This window comes from Bombus vancouverensis, chromosome 1, assembly GCF_051014615.1.
Source record: "Bombus vancouverensis nearcticus chromosome 1, iyBomVanc1_principal, whole genome shotgun sequence".
NCBI lineage: Eukaryota > Metazoa > Arthropoda > Insecta > Hymenoptera > Apidae > Bombus > Bombus vancouverensis.
Window position 1 is genome coordinate 15,143,472 of NC_134911.1, and position 12,161 is coordinate 15,155,632.

At 41.4% G+C, this 12,161-nt stretch overlaps 1 protein-coding gene and 1 long non-coding RNA gene across 2 annotated transcripts in view; one reads left to right on the top strand and one right to left on the bottom strand.

The window, feature by feature from the left end:
- The window catches only part of Pdk1 (Phosphoinositide-dependent kinase 1), a 407,695-nt gene that overhangs the window by 131,107 nt on the left and 264,427 nt on the right, over positions 1 to 12,161 (bottom strand). The window contains exon 4 of the mRNA XM_033327851.2: positions 3,052 to 3,099. Within this exon, the coding sequence (XP_033183742.1) occupies positions 3,052 to 3,099 (48 nt within the window). The remainder of the gene's footprint in view (positions 1 to 3,051; positions 3,100 to 12,161) is intronic.
- LOC117153639 (uncharacterized) overlaps positions 1 to 12,161 on the top strand; it is a 76,090-nt gene that overhangs the window by 30,565 nt on the left and 33,364 nt on the right. The window lies entirely within an intron of this gene.

Below are 12,161 nucleotides of genomic sequence, written 5' to 3' on the forward strand. Positions count from 1 at the left end.
TTAAGATCTGGACTTTGATTAATGAAAAACTTCTTTTAGATTGTTATCGAGTAGTTAATTGTTTGTGACAAGAACATTTAAACAGATTCATGAAGGTCTCCAACGAAGATTCACATAACTTATTGCTTGCTGATGAATATGTCAATTTTTATCATTTGAACAGGTATGTAGCCACTGTCGTAAAACGGTATTTGTTCGGAAAGGTTTCTGGGTAAATTAATGTATTACCTGCGTTAATCGGATTTAACGGAGACGTCTAATGGAACTTGTTGTAGCAGGTAGAAAATGAAGTAAGGTAATGGAAGGTCATTAGAAATGCGATGTATGCATTTGAAACTCGTGAGAAATTGAGCATCATTGTTCAAAGAAATAAAGATGCGAAAAATAGGTTATAGAAAGAAACATAATGAGTTTACAGAAAAAAAATTTCGATTGATTGTGCTTTAATAAAAATTATAAAATTCTGGTATAAGAAGGACGTAGATACAGCTGCGGAGTGGGGGTAATGACCGCATGTGGTGACGCCTTACGAACAGGTCAAAAATTGAAATTACGTCTTAAAACTGCTAGCACCTACACTATCTCAGCAGTAGTTTTTTAAATTAATGCAGTACGATGATTTTTTGTTAAATCTAAGGTATCTTGACGAGACATTAACAAATATCATAATCAATTCTGTAAAAAATAATATTCAAGCCCAAAATTTTCAATTTCTTAATTTTATATTTTGTATATTATAGTGATCCGAGCCTGTTCCTGAATTGTAGCAAATTGCTCTTCGTTTTCTATCTTGTAGCGACATTTTCAGGTTGAAGATTCTAAAAAATTATAAGGATACGGATCGGTATGTTAAAAAGAGCATCTAATAACGGAAAGCAACAATTGATATTTGACACTGGTGTATCAAAAACAAAGACTATATATTCTACCTGTATATCGTCAACACTGTTATAAAACATTGCGAGGACAAAAAAAGTGTGAAGTAAAACAAATGAAAAAAATCATTTAGTTTAAACGATGAGCGAACAAGTCAGTGGAGTGAGCCACTATAGTGGCGCGTCGTAATATAAGATGACATTTGCATCGTACCTAAGAGGTTAAGGAACAATTTTCTACTTAATTTCCCGCCCTTGAGTCGACGCTTCGAAATCTATGTAGCTGTATTATATGTCTCTGGCGTGGAAATGGGACAAGGAGGGGAGGAGCGCGAGAGCAGGGGGTTGAAATACGAGAAACGTATCGCGTCTTCGTATCCCGTCGACGTGGTTCCACGTGGCTGAAAGAGAAGTTGCGAGCGCGAGGGCTGTGCACGGAGCGTAAAGGGAGCCGGTCCCGGTGCAACAAGTACGCAATTCAGGAAAGTTGCGCCGCGTCGATAAGGCAATTATTCGGTTGCGCCGCCTCGCAAGAACAATGCCTTTTGTCGGATGAGGCAACAACGGGTTTATGGAAGACGGGCAACGGGGAGAAGACCGTCTTTATGCGAAACGTAGCTAGATACCGGTATATCGAGAGGCGGAGGAGCTTTCTTCAGCCGGTGGCCGCCATTTGTCGACGCTACACCAGCCGAGTTTGGCGCAACATTTTTGTCGCAGTCGCATGCAATTCAATTTACCTCCCTTTCTCTTGAATAACTTTGAATAGCACACTGATATTATATAACGTGAATTTTGGTAATTCTGTGAGGCAATTCTGTCGATCGAGAAGCTCGTTAAGCATCGTACATTTTCGTTGACTTTCCCATTTTAATGTCATTTTATAATTAGACGCGAGGACTTCAATATGACGTAATTGGAAAGACTCAAGGGTCCTTTAAATATAACTAATTAAAAGGACTAAGTGTTTATTTTGAGAGAAATTGTGCGAGGTTTCTAGAAAGCTTTGTTCGAACGAATTGATAAAATGCTTAAAACGAGGTCATGAATGTAAGAAGTTAACTTATGGGTGGCACCTATTTTTAAGGAGAACGATAATTCGTGGTAATTTATTAGGAACTGTTGGTATTTCTTTCACAAATTGTTGTTCAATTTCGTGTCAACGCTATAAAGTTATAATTTGGAATTCTCTGTAGATGATGTATTCCTCTTGTTCGAAGAACTCCCCTCCCCTCCATCCTGTTGTTTCTGTTTGATGTTGGATTTATCATTCATGAATCAGTCGATACACGATTATTATCGGTGTCACGGTGTTGTTTAACAGGAAACGGAAATTTAACTTTCGACTCTCGTCGACTCGTGTCCAGATTAAATTTGTTTACAAAATAAGCCGTGATAAACATTAGAGTTTCGCGAACACGGTTTATCGAGTTCAATTATTCGTTCGCTATAATTAGGGAAAACAGTGGAATAATATTTACTCGGTAATAACAGGAACGTTTTAAAATAACTACCGCTGATGTGATGTTGGAGAATTACGATTACAACGCTAGTCTTCCGTCAGACTAAACTTTAGTCACTAAACGAGAAAAAACAAACGATCTTCAGACTTTTATGTTTCTAACTGTAGCAGTTGAACTTCAAATATGTAGGTTATCGAGAGGCCTGCTCTTTGTCGCGTGCTCGCCAACAAAATCACTGATGCGTGATAAATACATTAAAAAATAATTTATGTGATAGAAATTCCCGAATTCTTTCTCTATAAGGTGCTATTAATTTTTTTAATAATTTTATGTTCGTATAAAAAAACACCTTATCGCCGTCGCCTTATTCGTGCAATAAGCTCGTAGACTTTGTAGAATTTGCAAAAATCACTTAGTAAAATCTTGGAGGACGAGGTAAAGAATAAACGCGATACCTTGGAATTTGTCCTCTTGGCGACACGTGCGTTCATTTTGCGGCTTTCGAGAAGCCACGTTTTTCAATATCGACGCACACGATTGTACAATAAAGGTAAATAAGTAATCCCTATACAGTCTGCTCGAGCAAACGTGACTAGTTTTCTCGCGTTCGCTCTTTTGTCTAGCACGTTTGCCCGAACCGATCCTCGGGAAAACGTTCGACATTTACCTCGGAAGGGACAACGCGGAAATGAAGTAGCCTGGGCTCTACTTACGATCACGGAATTACATGCAACGCTAGAATCGCTGTCCGCGTCGGAATCCTGAAAGGAAGAACAGAAGAACGTGATAAATTAGATATTACTGTGTTAGGAAAGAAAGGAAAGGAAATTGAAAGAAAATCGAACAGAGATTCTGATTGAGAAGCGTGAACGAATTCTGTTTATTTGGGGTTAGTCGATGAACTTACGCTGTGGTTTATGATTGTGGTTTAAGTGGGAGATGGTGAAACTTACCTTTCGTTTAAGAAAATTCATTATAGCTTCGAAGAGACCATAGCGGTAAATTTAAGTGTGAATGGTAGAACGGGTATATTTTAACTAGGATCTTCAGTACCAAATAACTTAACAAATACAGTAGGCTAAAATCAAGGGACTTAATCTAAGTCCATCACTTCTAAAGATTCCTATCTTATCATGCGTAAACGTAGTAGAAGTCTTATTAAATAAAGTTATCATAGAAATTGAAGTAGTGGGCTTTGTGACGCGCTACTGTTTCAAGACAATAAAAAGTGATGAAAATTTGCTTTTGCCCTGACCATAGTAGTCTACACTGTAAATACCTATCCTTTCAGCAAAGCGTTTAGTCGTATTCCATCGAGTCGCAACTAGACACCCGCGGAGGATCCGTGAGTGCGTGCAAATAAGGATCGCGGCGGACGCAAGCGCGGCGCAATTCGACGCAACTGAACGCGATTCAAAGTGGTAAGGAATGGCCTGGAATGTATTTTCGGTGCGGCTGTGTGGGCAGATAATAAGGCGAGGCAACGCGCAATAAACGGATTTACGGTGGTTCGCGGAACGCTAAGATTTCGGGAACCGATTTCGCGGACCGGTTCGCGGATCTCAAACAGGAACGGCTTGGACAAATCGGCTCGAAATCGTTTCCAGCTTCGTTGAAATGATCTGAAACTTCTTGAATAACGTGTCAATGACTCAATGGTGTAAGCATCGAGGAAGAAAATAAGGCGTTGGAGCCATTTAGAAAACGTTTTTCTGTTAGAGATCGGTATTTATTTCTTCTGTTTTTCTGGATACAATTTTCAAAAGATTTCATTTTATCCGTAGCTACAATTCCACGGAAAAGACAAGATTTTTTCAAGGAATAACTGCCGCTTTTGCGACGCGGTAAAATGTGGCCGCGTCTAAAAATTGATTTGCATCGGCAAACGATGTGGCCGCGCGCGTTTAACCGCCCGCCGTGTGGCTTTCGTAAATCACCGCGCGAATGACTTCCCGGAAAAAATTGGCCGCTCGTTTGTCGGACGCGAGATTGCGTAAATTGAGTGGCTCTCGATGAACGCCACTCTAAAGTCTTGACCTCGTTGTAAAAGATCGCACCGCTTTCGGGGAACACGAATTCGCGGAAAGAAAACACAACTGTGCGCGTTTTCCTCTGATTTTAGACACCTTCCCGACCTCGGTTCGATGTATATCCGAAACTTCCTCGTTTGCTTACTCTCCACGTCTGTGTTTTCACTGCTTGACCCTCTTTACATTCCAAACATATAACTTTTAAGGCTACGAGCTGATGACGTAATTCTTAGAAATCTAATTACAGTGTTATCACGGTACATTAAACGACAGAGATGAATTTACTTATTCCGTAGGCGAAAGCTCGAGAAACTTTCGTATTCAAAAAAGAAAAATTTCTCGTTAGTTCTTTGTCTCAGATCACGCGTTACTTTCTTTTTTTTTTTTTTTTTTTATTTGGAAGAATTTTACAATCAATTCTCATTGAGAATTATAAGTAAATCATTCTGGCGTGATACTATAACTTGAATAATAAGTGTTTATCGTACGTTTGATTCTACGCGTTACTGTTTCAAATTTTTTCGAATCTGAAGAACGATAGGTGAATCGCTCATCCCTATTTACGAGACTATGTTTACGAGACTCTATTCGTCAGCCATTGTCGTGAAAAAAGTTTGAAACGAGACCTGGCGTGTTCCTCGAATGCGACACGGACACCGATTCCTAGATGTACCCTTGCGCGTTATCTTTCGCAACTGGTTTCACTTATGCAAATAATTCTACGGTAGAGAAGCGGGTTGCGAACGTGTCGAGGATCCGATTGCAAGAAAATTAATTATCGCTGCCGGCTTTATCCGATGATCGGCTCCGTCGATAGATTTATTCGTCCTCGAGCGGAGAAAATAGGTGTTTATTTTACGAGTTGCAAACACGGGCGCCACGGCGGCGAATTTTTCGACGGTTGCAATTTACCGGATGACAAACGACTCGTGGAAGACTCGTTCATTCCTTTGCATTTTTAATGATTCTGCAGAAGCATTGTTACTTTAATGTTACAACGAAAAACGTCTAGTGTACATCGGTGGAAGAAGAAGTTGCAGCCATTTCTTCGAAAACTATCAATCTTCTCGAGCGAAAGCTGAAACAATGGCAAGAATCGCGGACGATAAATCAATCTTATCGAAAACAAATTCTACTAGAAACGAAAGCTGCTACACGTTATTGAAGTCGACTTCGGTTCTACGGATAAAACAATTTTGCAACTCATCAACGGCACTTCGAGCCGCGGTATTGGCCAGCGGTAGAACAGAACTTCGGTAACGACGTTGCACCAGAAAATATCAGGCCACGATAAAAATGCAGAAAACGCGCAAAAGAATCGACCTCGTTAAAACTACTCGCTATCCAAAGCAACCGGAGAAAGAAAGATGGATACCTTAATTACCATACGGTTCATTAAAATTCGCAACAAACACAAAACATTCTACAAGCGTCGCGATAATAAATCAATCTTGATACACATCAAATACTAGAAAAAATTAAACACGAGCTTAACGACGAACCAGAGTTCGATGAATTCTCCACTAATCTTGGCTGCTAATGAAACCATCCTACGAAGGAACCCGATGATCTATGCGGTAGATTCTGGAGAACCTTAGCGAATACACGTAAACGCCTCTGGAGGGAGCTAACAACGCACGTGCGCGCGCGGTGGAGAAAGCGGACACGGTCGAAATAAAGATCGAGGCCCGCGGATCCGGATAATCGGATGAAGCCGTCTGGCCGTGCTCGGAGGCCGGCGCGGCGGTGGAGACGTGATGGATGAAAGGTGTTCCACTTATGTGGATTCCGTTGCGCGGGATGATGAATGAACCGCGGCAGCCGGAGGCACTCGAATTTCAGCATCGGACCACGAGCAAAGAGCAAAGAGAGCGTGGATCTACGAGACAACGACCGCCGTGATTTCCAGCGAAGACCAGAACGGAGAACAGCTTTCTGCGTGTTGGTCAGGATCAACTTCTAACTGAACAGACACGTTTTGATAGGTAAAGGGGAGAAAAAGCGATGGACTATTTTTACCCAGACATTTAGAAATTTGGCAAAATTAATTTCCGATCTGCTAATGGAAATTCCGCGGTTCAATAATTTGTCGTTTCAATGGATGATGTGTTAGTTTGAATGTTAGTCAATTTTGAAAGAACCTATGCAGATAAATATAAATAGTTTCGACAGAGAGGTTTGTGAAAGGTTCTGACGAAAGTGACGAATTGTTAGTACACCAAGTACGAGATCGAAATTAATCAACTCACGCAATTTCATTTCCAAGATTCGATGTACCAACGTTCCTCGGAGGGCCAACTTTGTTGTCACGAGTCGCACTTCAACTGAAAGCTGTCGCAAAAAGTATTTGATTATATGTTATCGTTATACAAAGACAACAAAGTCGCGAAACAACGATAGAAGAACGATGCTCATTCATTTACAATCGCTACGCTTTACGAAAACTCGCGTCTAATCTTTGAGTAAATGCAATTACGCAACCAACCCCTATTCCTCGCTAGAATCCCACCCCGAATAATCAACGAAAAATCGCAACAGACTACGTTCAGCCTACGTATCCATCATCGCCATAGTGACTAGTTTGTGTGCAGTAAATTATTTTCCGCAATCGTCGAATCTATTTCGACGAAAACTACCCTCGCGTGAGGTTTCGCTGCGCGAAAACGATCCGTCAAATTATTCGCCATAACGAACGGATCGCTACGGTGTCTAACAGTATCCCTCCTTTGATGGCGAAGGAACTACGAGCAAGGCTTCCCCATTATTGCCGGAAATTCAGCATTGGCTTGACAGATTGGTTGTTCACGCAACTTAGCATAGCTGAGGTGTACTACAGGCTGCGGAACATGTCGTCGCGACCCGCTAAGGTTTCAGTATTATTGGCTAACCGATAGGTTACCGTGTCAATCTGTCTAGACTGACGCGTGTCGCGTGATCGATAACCAACTGCTCGCACTAGTCCGCCTTGGATCAACTTCATGACGAGGAAAAAAAATCTTGGGGCCGAAGATTCTGCGGATTATGTTTAGCATTCTCGATTCTTAAATCGAAATAAAAATGTCTACCTACTGTTTGAAGTAAATTGTGGAGCAACGTTTAGAATCGAAGGACTGAGGTTGATCGAGTACTCCTGATCATTGTCTTATTATGTTTTTGGATAGGTAGAATTCAAAAGTACATTGATTTATTTTATGCTAATGGCAGTTTTTGCCAGCATTAATACTTCAAGACGGACAAAGTTTATTTTCGACTGGTTCTTTGTAAAACGCCAGAACAATGAAGGCCAAACATGTTGTTTTCCATCCTCTGTTTGCTGCAATGACGCACGTCGGTAAAGACACTTCGGAGAAACGCGAGATGAAACGCGTTTGGAACTTTGGAACACTAAGATCAAACGAGTCGCAGCGACAATGTTGCTTTCACCTTGGCGAATGAAACAAACGTCGATTCTTAGCGCGACGAAAAGTCTTTAACGATACAAAAGGAGAAACCGATGGAAATACTTAACAGAGAAGATATTATTTGAAACTTATGATTCAGTTAGAGCTTTTAGGGATGATTTACGAGCGAGGCATTTAAATTACGCCGTCCATTTCCGACAGTAAACGAAAAAGGGGCGGATATATTTCAGGCGATAAGGCAAAAAATTTTATCATAGTTGGCCAGATTATCGGCCAGTCATACGCAGGGCGAAGATTGAAAAACATTTAACTGGCCGAACGAGACGGAGATAAGTTTAAATACCGACGAGCATGCTATTCAAACAGAAGGCAATGTCGGCAGGCGCAAATGCCTCGTTAAACATTTTTGACAAGCCAGCTATCGGTCCGCTTAAAGTATACCCAAATATTTTAGACACACTTAAGCGCGTCAAAATATCAAGAAATGAACGCGTCACAACGTACTCGATATTCAAGAATATTCCGTAAACGAGCAGACGAGGTGAAAACACGACAGAAGGGGTCGTGGATGGTGTGCCAAAAATAGAAAGCCGAGATTTTTGCTCGATTCGTGGCCCGGTCGCGAAAACAAACATCCGTGTACGAGCACGTTAAAAAGAGACGAAAAGGAACCGTTAGAGCAGATGTAAAAAAGAAAAAGAAATATAGAAAACAAGGAAAAGCGAATGTGGAAAAATACAAAGAAATCGAGAGATTTAAGTTCAGAGAACTGGAGGAACGTTAAGAGGCGACGCGTCGTGTTTTTTTTCTACCAGTTTTTCCGGATAGAACGTGGTCCTTGACGGGATCGTTGACTGAGAGTCATTGGAACGATACATCACATGGTTGGAAAGCCACCGATGACGTAATTCATAAATATTCCCCGATAATTGGCATCCTCCATTGGGATCCGCTTTCTCCCCTCTGACCGCGTCCGGCGTCCGGGAAGCGCTTAAGAGATTAAACCGGACGGTTCAAAGTTCTTGTCTCCGTGTAAACACTTTAATGGAGGCCAGAAGCGGGTGTGCACCTGTTGCGTCGACCGCCGTGACCGAAAAATATTTCAAGCCCATCGGCCGTCCTACCGCCTCGCACGGAGTCTTGCTTTTTACCGTGGCTGGCTATCTGTTCGGTCTGTCGGTAAAATTTTCTCGAAATCGCATGTTCGCTTCGGTTGCAGCACACCCTTCGAATATCTTTTTACGGGGTTGCACCGAAAGATACAGAAATTCGTGGTGATCGCGGATAAAGAGGTGGAAAATAAAGTCACAAAGGAAGCTATAAATTCACGTGTTTCCCACATTCGTCGTAGTACGGGGAATTCGGTAATCCAGAGATATCGATTTCTCGAATCACAGCTAATTCCTAGATAGATTCGTAGATAGAGATATCAAATGTCTCTTATTTTCAGCACGATTGCGGTAATCGACGTTTCGAGTCGTAAATAATTCATGTGACATCGATTACTTTCGAGGAAGCGTCCAAGGAGCAGAATTTCTGGCGATTCTCATCGACGATGTTCGATCGCGCCGTAAATTTCCTCGTTATTAGCTTTCATTATCTACTGCGCGAGATCTCCGATGTTTATTCGCCAGGATATTTGAAGAGCGAGGAAAAAGGAGGGAACGCAGATGTCCGATCCGTGTGTACATATATCCGATCGCGCGACAAAATTGTAAACGCAGAAATTATGCAAACGGAGAGGCAGATAATTCTTGTATATTTATAGACGTAATTACACGAAGTGCTTTTTCCCCTCTGGCGGAATAATTTACGATGATTCTTGTGAAACCGCGATCCGCGGTCAAACGTAAATCACGCTCTTTTCGATCCGTCCTTTGTTCGTTGCGGCCGCCGTTATGTATATTTCTTCTACGGTAACAATGCGAATGATGCAGCAATAACTGTAGATATATTATTTATCACTAGCATCTTGCTTATGAATAATTACGTAATTAATTAGCCGTAATACGAACGAGGTACATAATTTCAATGGTCAAAGCGGAAAACGCGTGCGTAATTCGCCATCTTCCGGAACCAGCAAAACCGTTCTCCTTCGAGAAATGAATTGCACCTTCGAGAAATGGTAAAGTAGAAACGAAACGGTGAGAGAAAATAAAAAAAAATGCGGGGGGGGGAGGGGAATCGCAAAGGATGAAAAAAGCGATTCGCGTTGTCACGTGAAGAACAACAACGCGAGAGTTTGGCGATGATGTAACCGCGAGCATTTCTCGATTCTCGAGCTAATCGCTTTTTCGACATTCGTCGTTCTAGTAATTGGAGGCATTAGCCCGGCTGATAAATCGATCAGTCACCGTGCAAAAACAAAAACAACCGAGACTTTCAGATTAGAAGCGAATATTTGAAAGGAGAATCATGATCTAAATTTGTTGCGACGATCGAGTTGTTTTCGGACTAAGAAATGTTATGCCAGTGGGCTTACCAACGTCACGGTCGAGGATTGATCTTCGATCCAACAAGAAAACTGTCAGAGATGTATGAAGACATAGGAAGAAGAGAAGTGAAAATTAAGAGGGATCCAACGATTATTTCGAAATGATAAATCATCCAACAACGAAACCGGTTCCAGTCGATTTATTGACGATTACAATACGGTATTTCCAATCAATGAATTTCAGAGTACGGTGAATCGTAATCTCGTAGACAAATCATCTGCGTTGCATGCCCAACTCCTGATTTTGATACTTCATGGAACGCGTTGCACGTTCCTCGTGTGCATGTCGTATCGTGTGCTTGTTGATACCTAAGTGTTAATCGCAGATTGTGGTTACTAGCGTTTAGTAGGATGACTCTGGAACTTTTGACAAGTCCCTGAAAAATTATCCACAGTCAAGTATTTTTATTTGTAGCTCATAGACTAGAGAAATTTATATACTGTTGCACAATGATGACTAAGATTTGATCCAGAGCATTGGTTTATCGCGTTCCAAGGTAATTTCTTTGAAAGCGTATGACAATAATCTGAATCTGGAATCTCACGACGATTTCAATCTCCTTTCCTGCCAGTCATCGTAATTTAACGTAGTAATTTCGTCGCTATGCGTATAGATAAGACGAACATAGTGGTCTTGCTGGTTACGACTTTGCTGATATTCCGCTACAGCTATCGATAGAGAGCGAACGTCATGGCAAACGTTGATGACAAACGCTCATCGTCGAGCGGCAATTATCGTGCAAAATCGCTCGGGAAATTAATTTCGTTGAAGCCGTTCGTGCTCGTGCCTCTCGATAATACATCAACTAATAGACCAACAAAGCCGCTATCGCCGCGAGATATCGCTGGCCATGATCGTCATGAAAAGTGACGTGTCGGGATCAACGCGATAAGATCTTTATTGTTCGACGACCACCGGTGCACTTTGCCCGATACCAGCCAGTTAGAAAGCACCGTATAAAATGCGAGATTAAAGTGTTTTGATCGCGACGCGTGCTACGCAAATATTCGCGCAAATATTTTGACCACTGAGTCAACTACTGAGACCCTTCTTCTTTCTTCTGTCTCTCAGCTTTGACCCTATATTTCATAAATATGATGTTTCGCGTGGATTCCGTATTTTTTCACCTGATCTCTATTGACTCGATTTATCATACCGATATAATTCATGTCGCGATACGATCGATCTTATCCACTCTATTTATATCGATAAGATGCGTTTGTTTTGCGCGTAAAAGTACCTAAAGTCGTATATTTTTGTTTCGATTAGCAGGTCTAGAGACGCAGTAGGATTCTTTGTTTCAGAACCCGGCGATATTTCCGATATCATTATTAAAATATGCCTGAAAATATTCAAGACGTTCGTAGCCTGATTTGCAATTCACGCGTCATCGAAATAATATCCGAGGATTCGTGACGCGATCAACGACGAACGTCAACGGAACTTAATTACTTATGATTCCTTTCGATTAACATCTGGATTACGGAATTTTCCAATAGGACGTCAAGCCGATGATCCCAGAATGATATTCCTCCATTGGTAGCAGTTGTCGTCGGGTGTGCAGGATTAGTACAACCAACGAACGAACCACCATAGGTAACAATCGATGGAATATGACGCAAACCTTTGTACGGCTTTCAGTTGGAAAATCTTCCGGAAGTTCTGTTATAAACGATCGAGCGACATTTCGAGACTTCGGCTAGAAAGAAATCTATTATGTATGAACGATTTCAAAGAATTAATTAGTAACGAATTCCACGATAATTTATGCAAACGTATTCCGGGACCGAAGTTGGCCATGCTTCTGCTATGCAACATTCCTGCATAATGATATCCAGAAAAGCAGAACCGATTGACGCTTATTACATAACGTTCAACTGGAATTCCGGATCGCAAC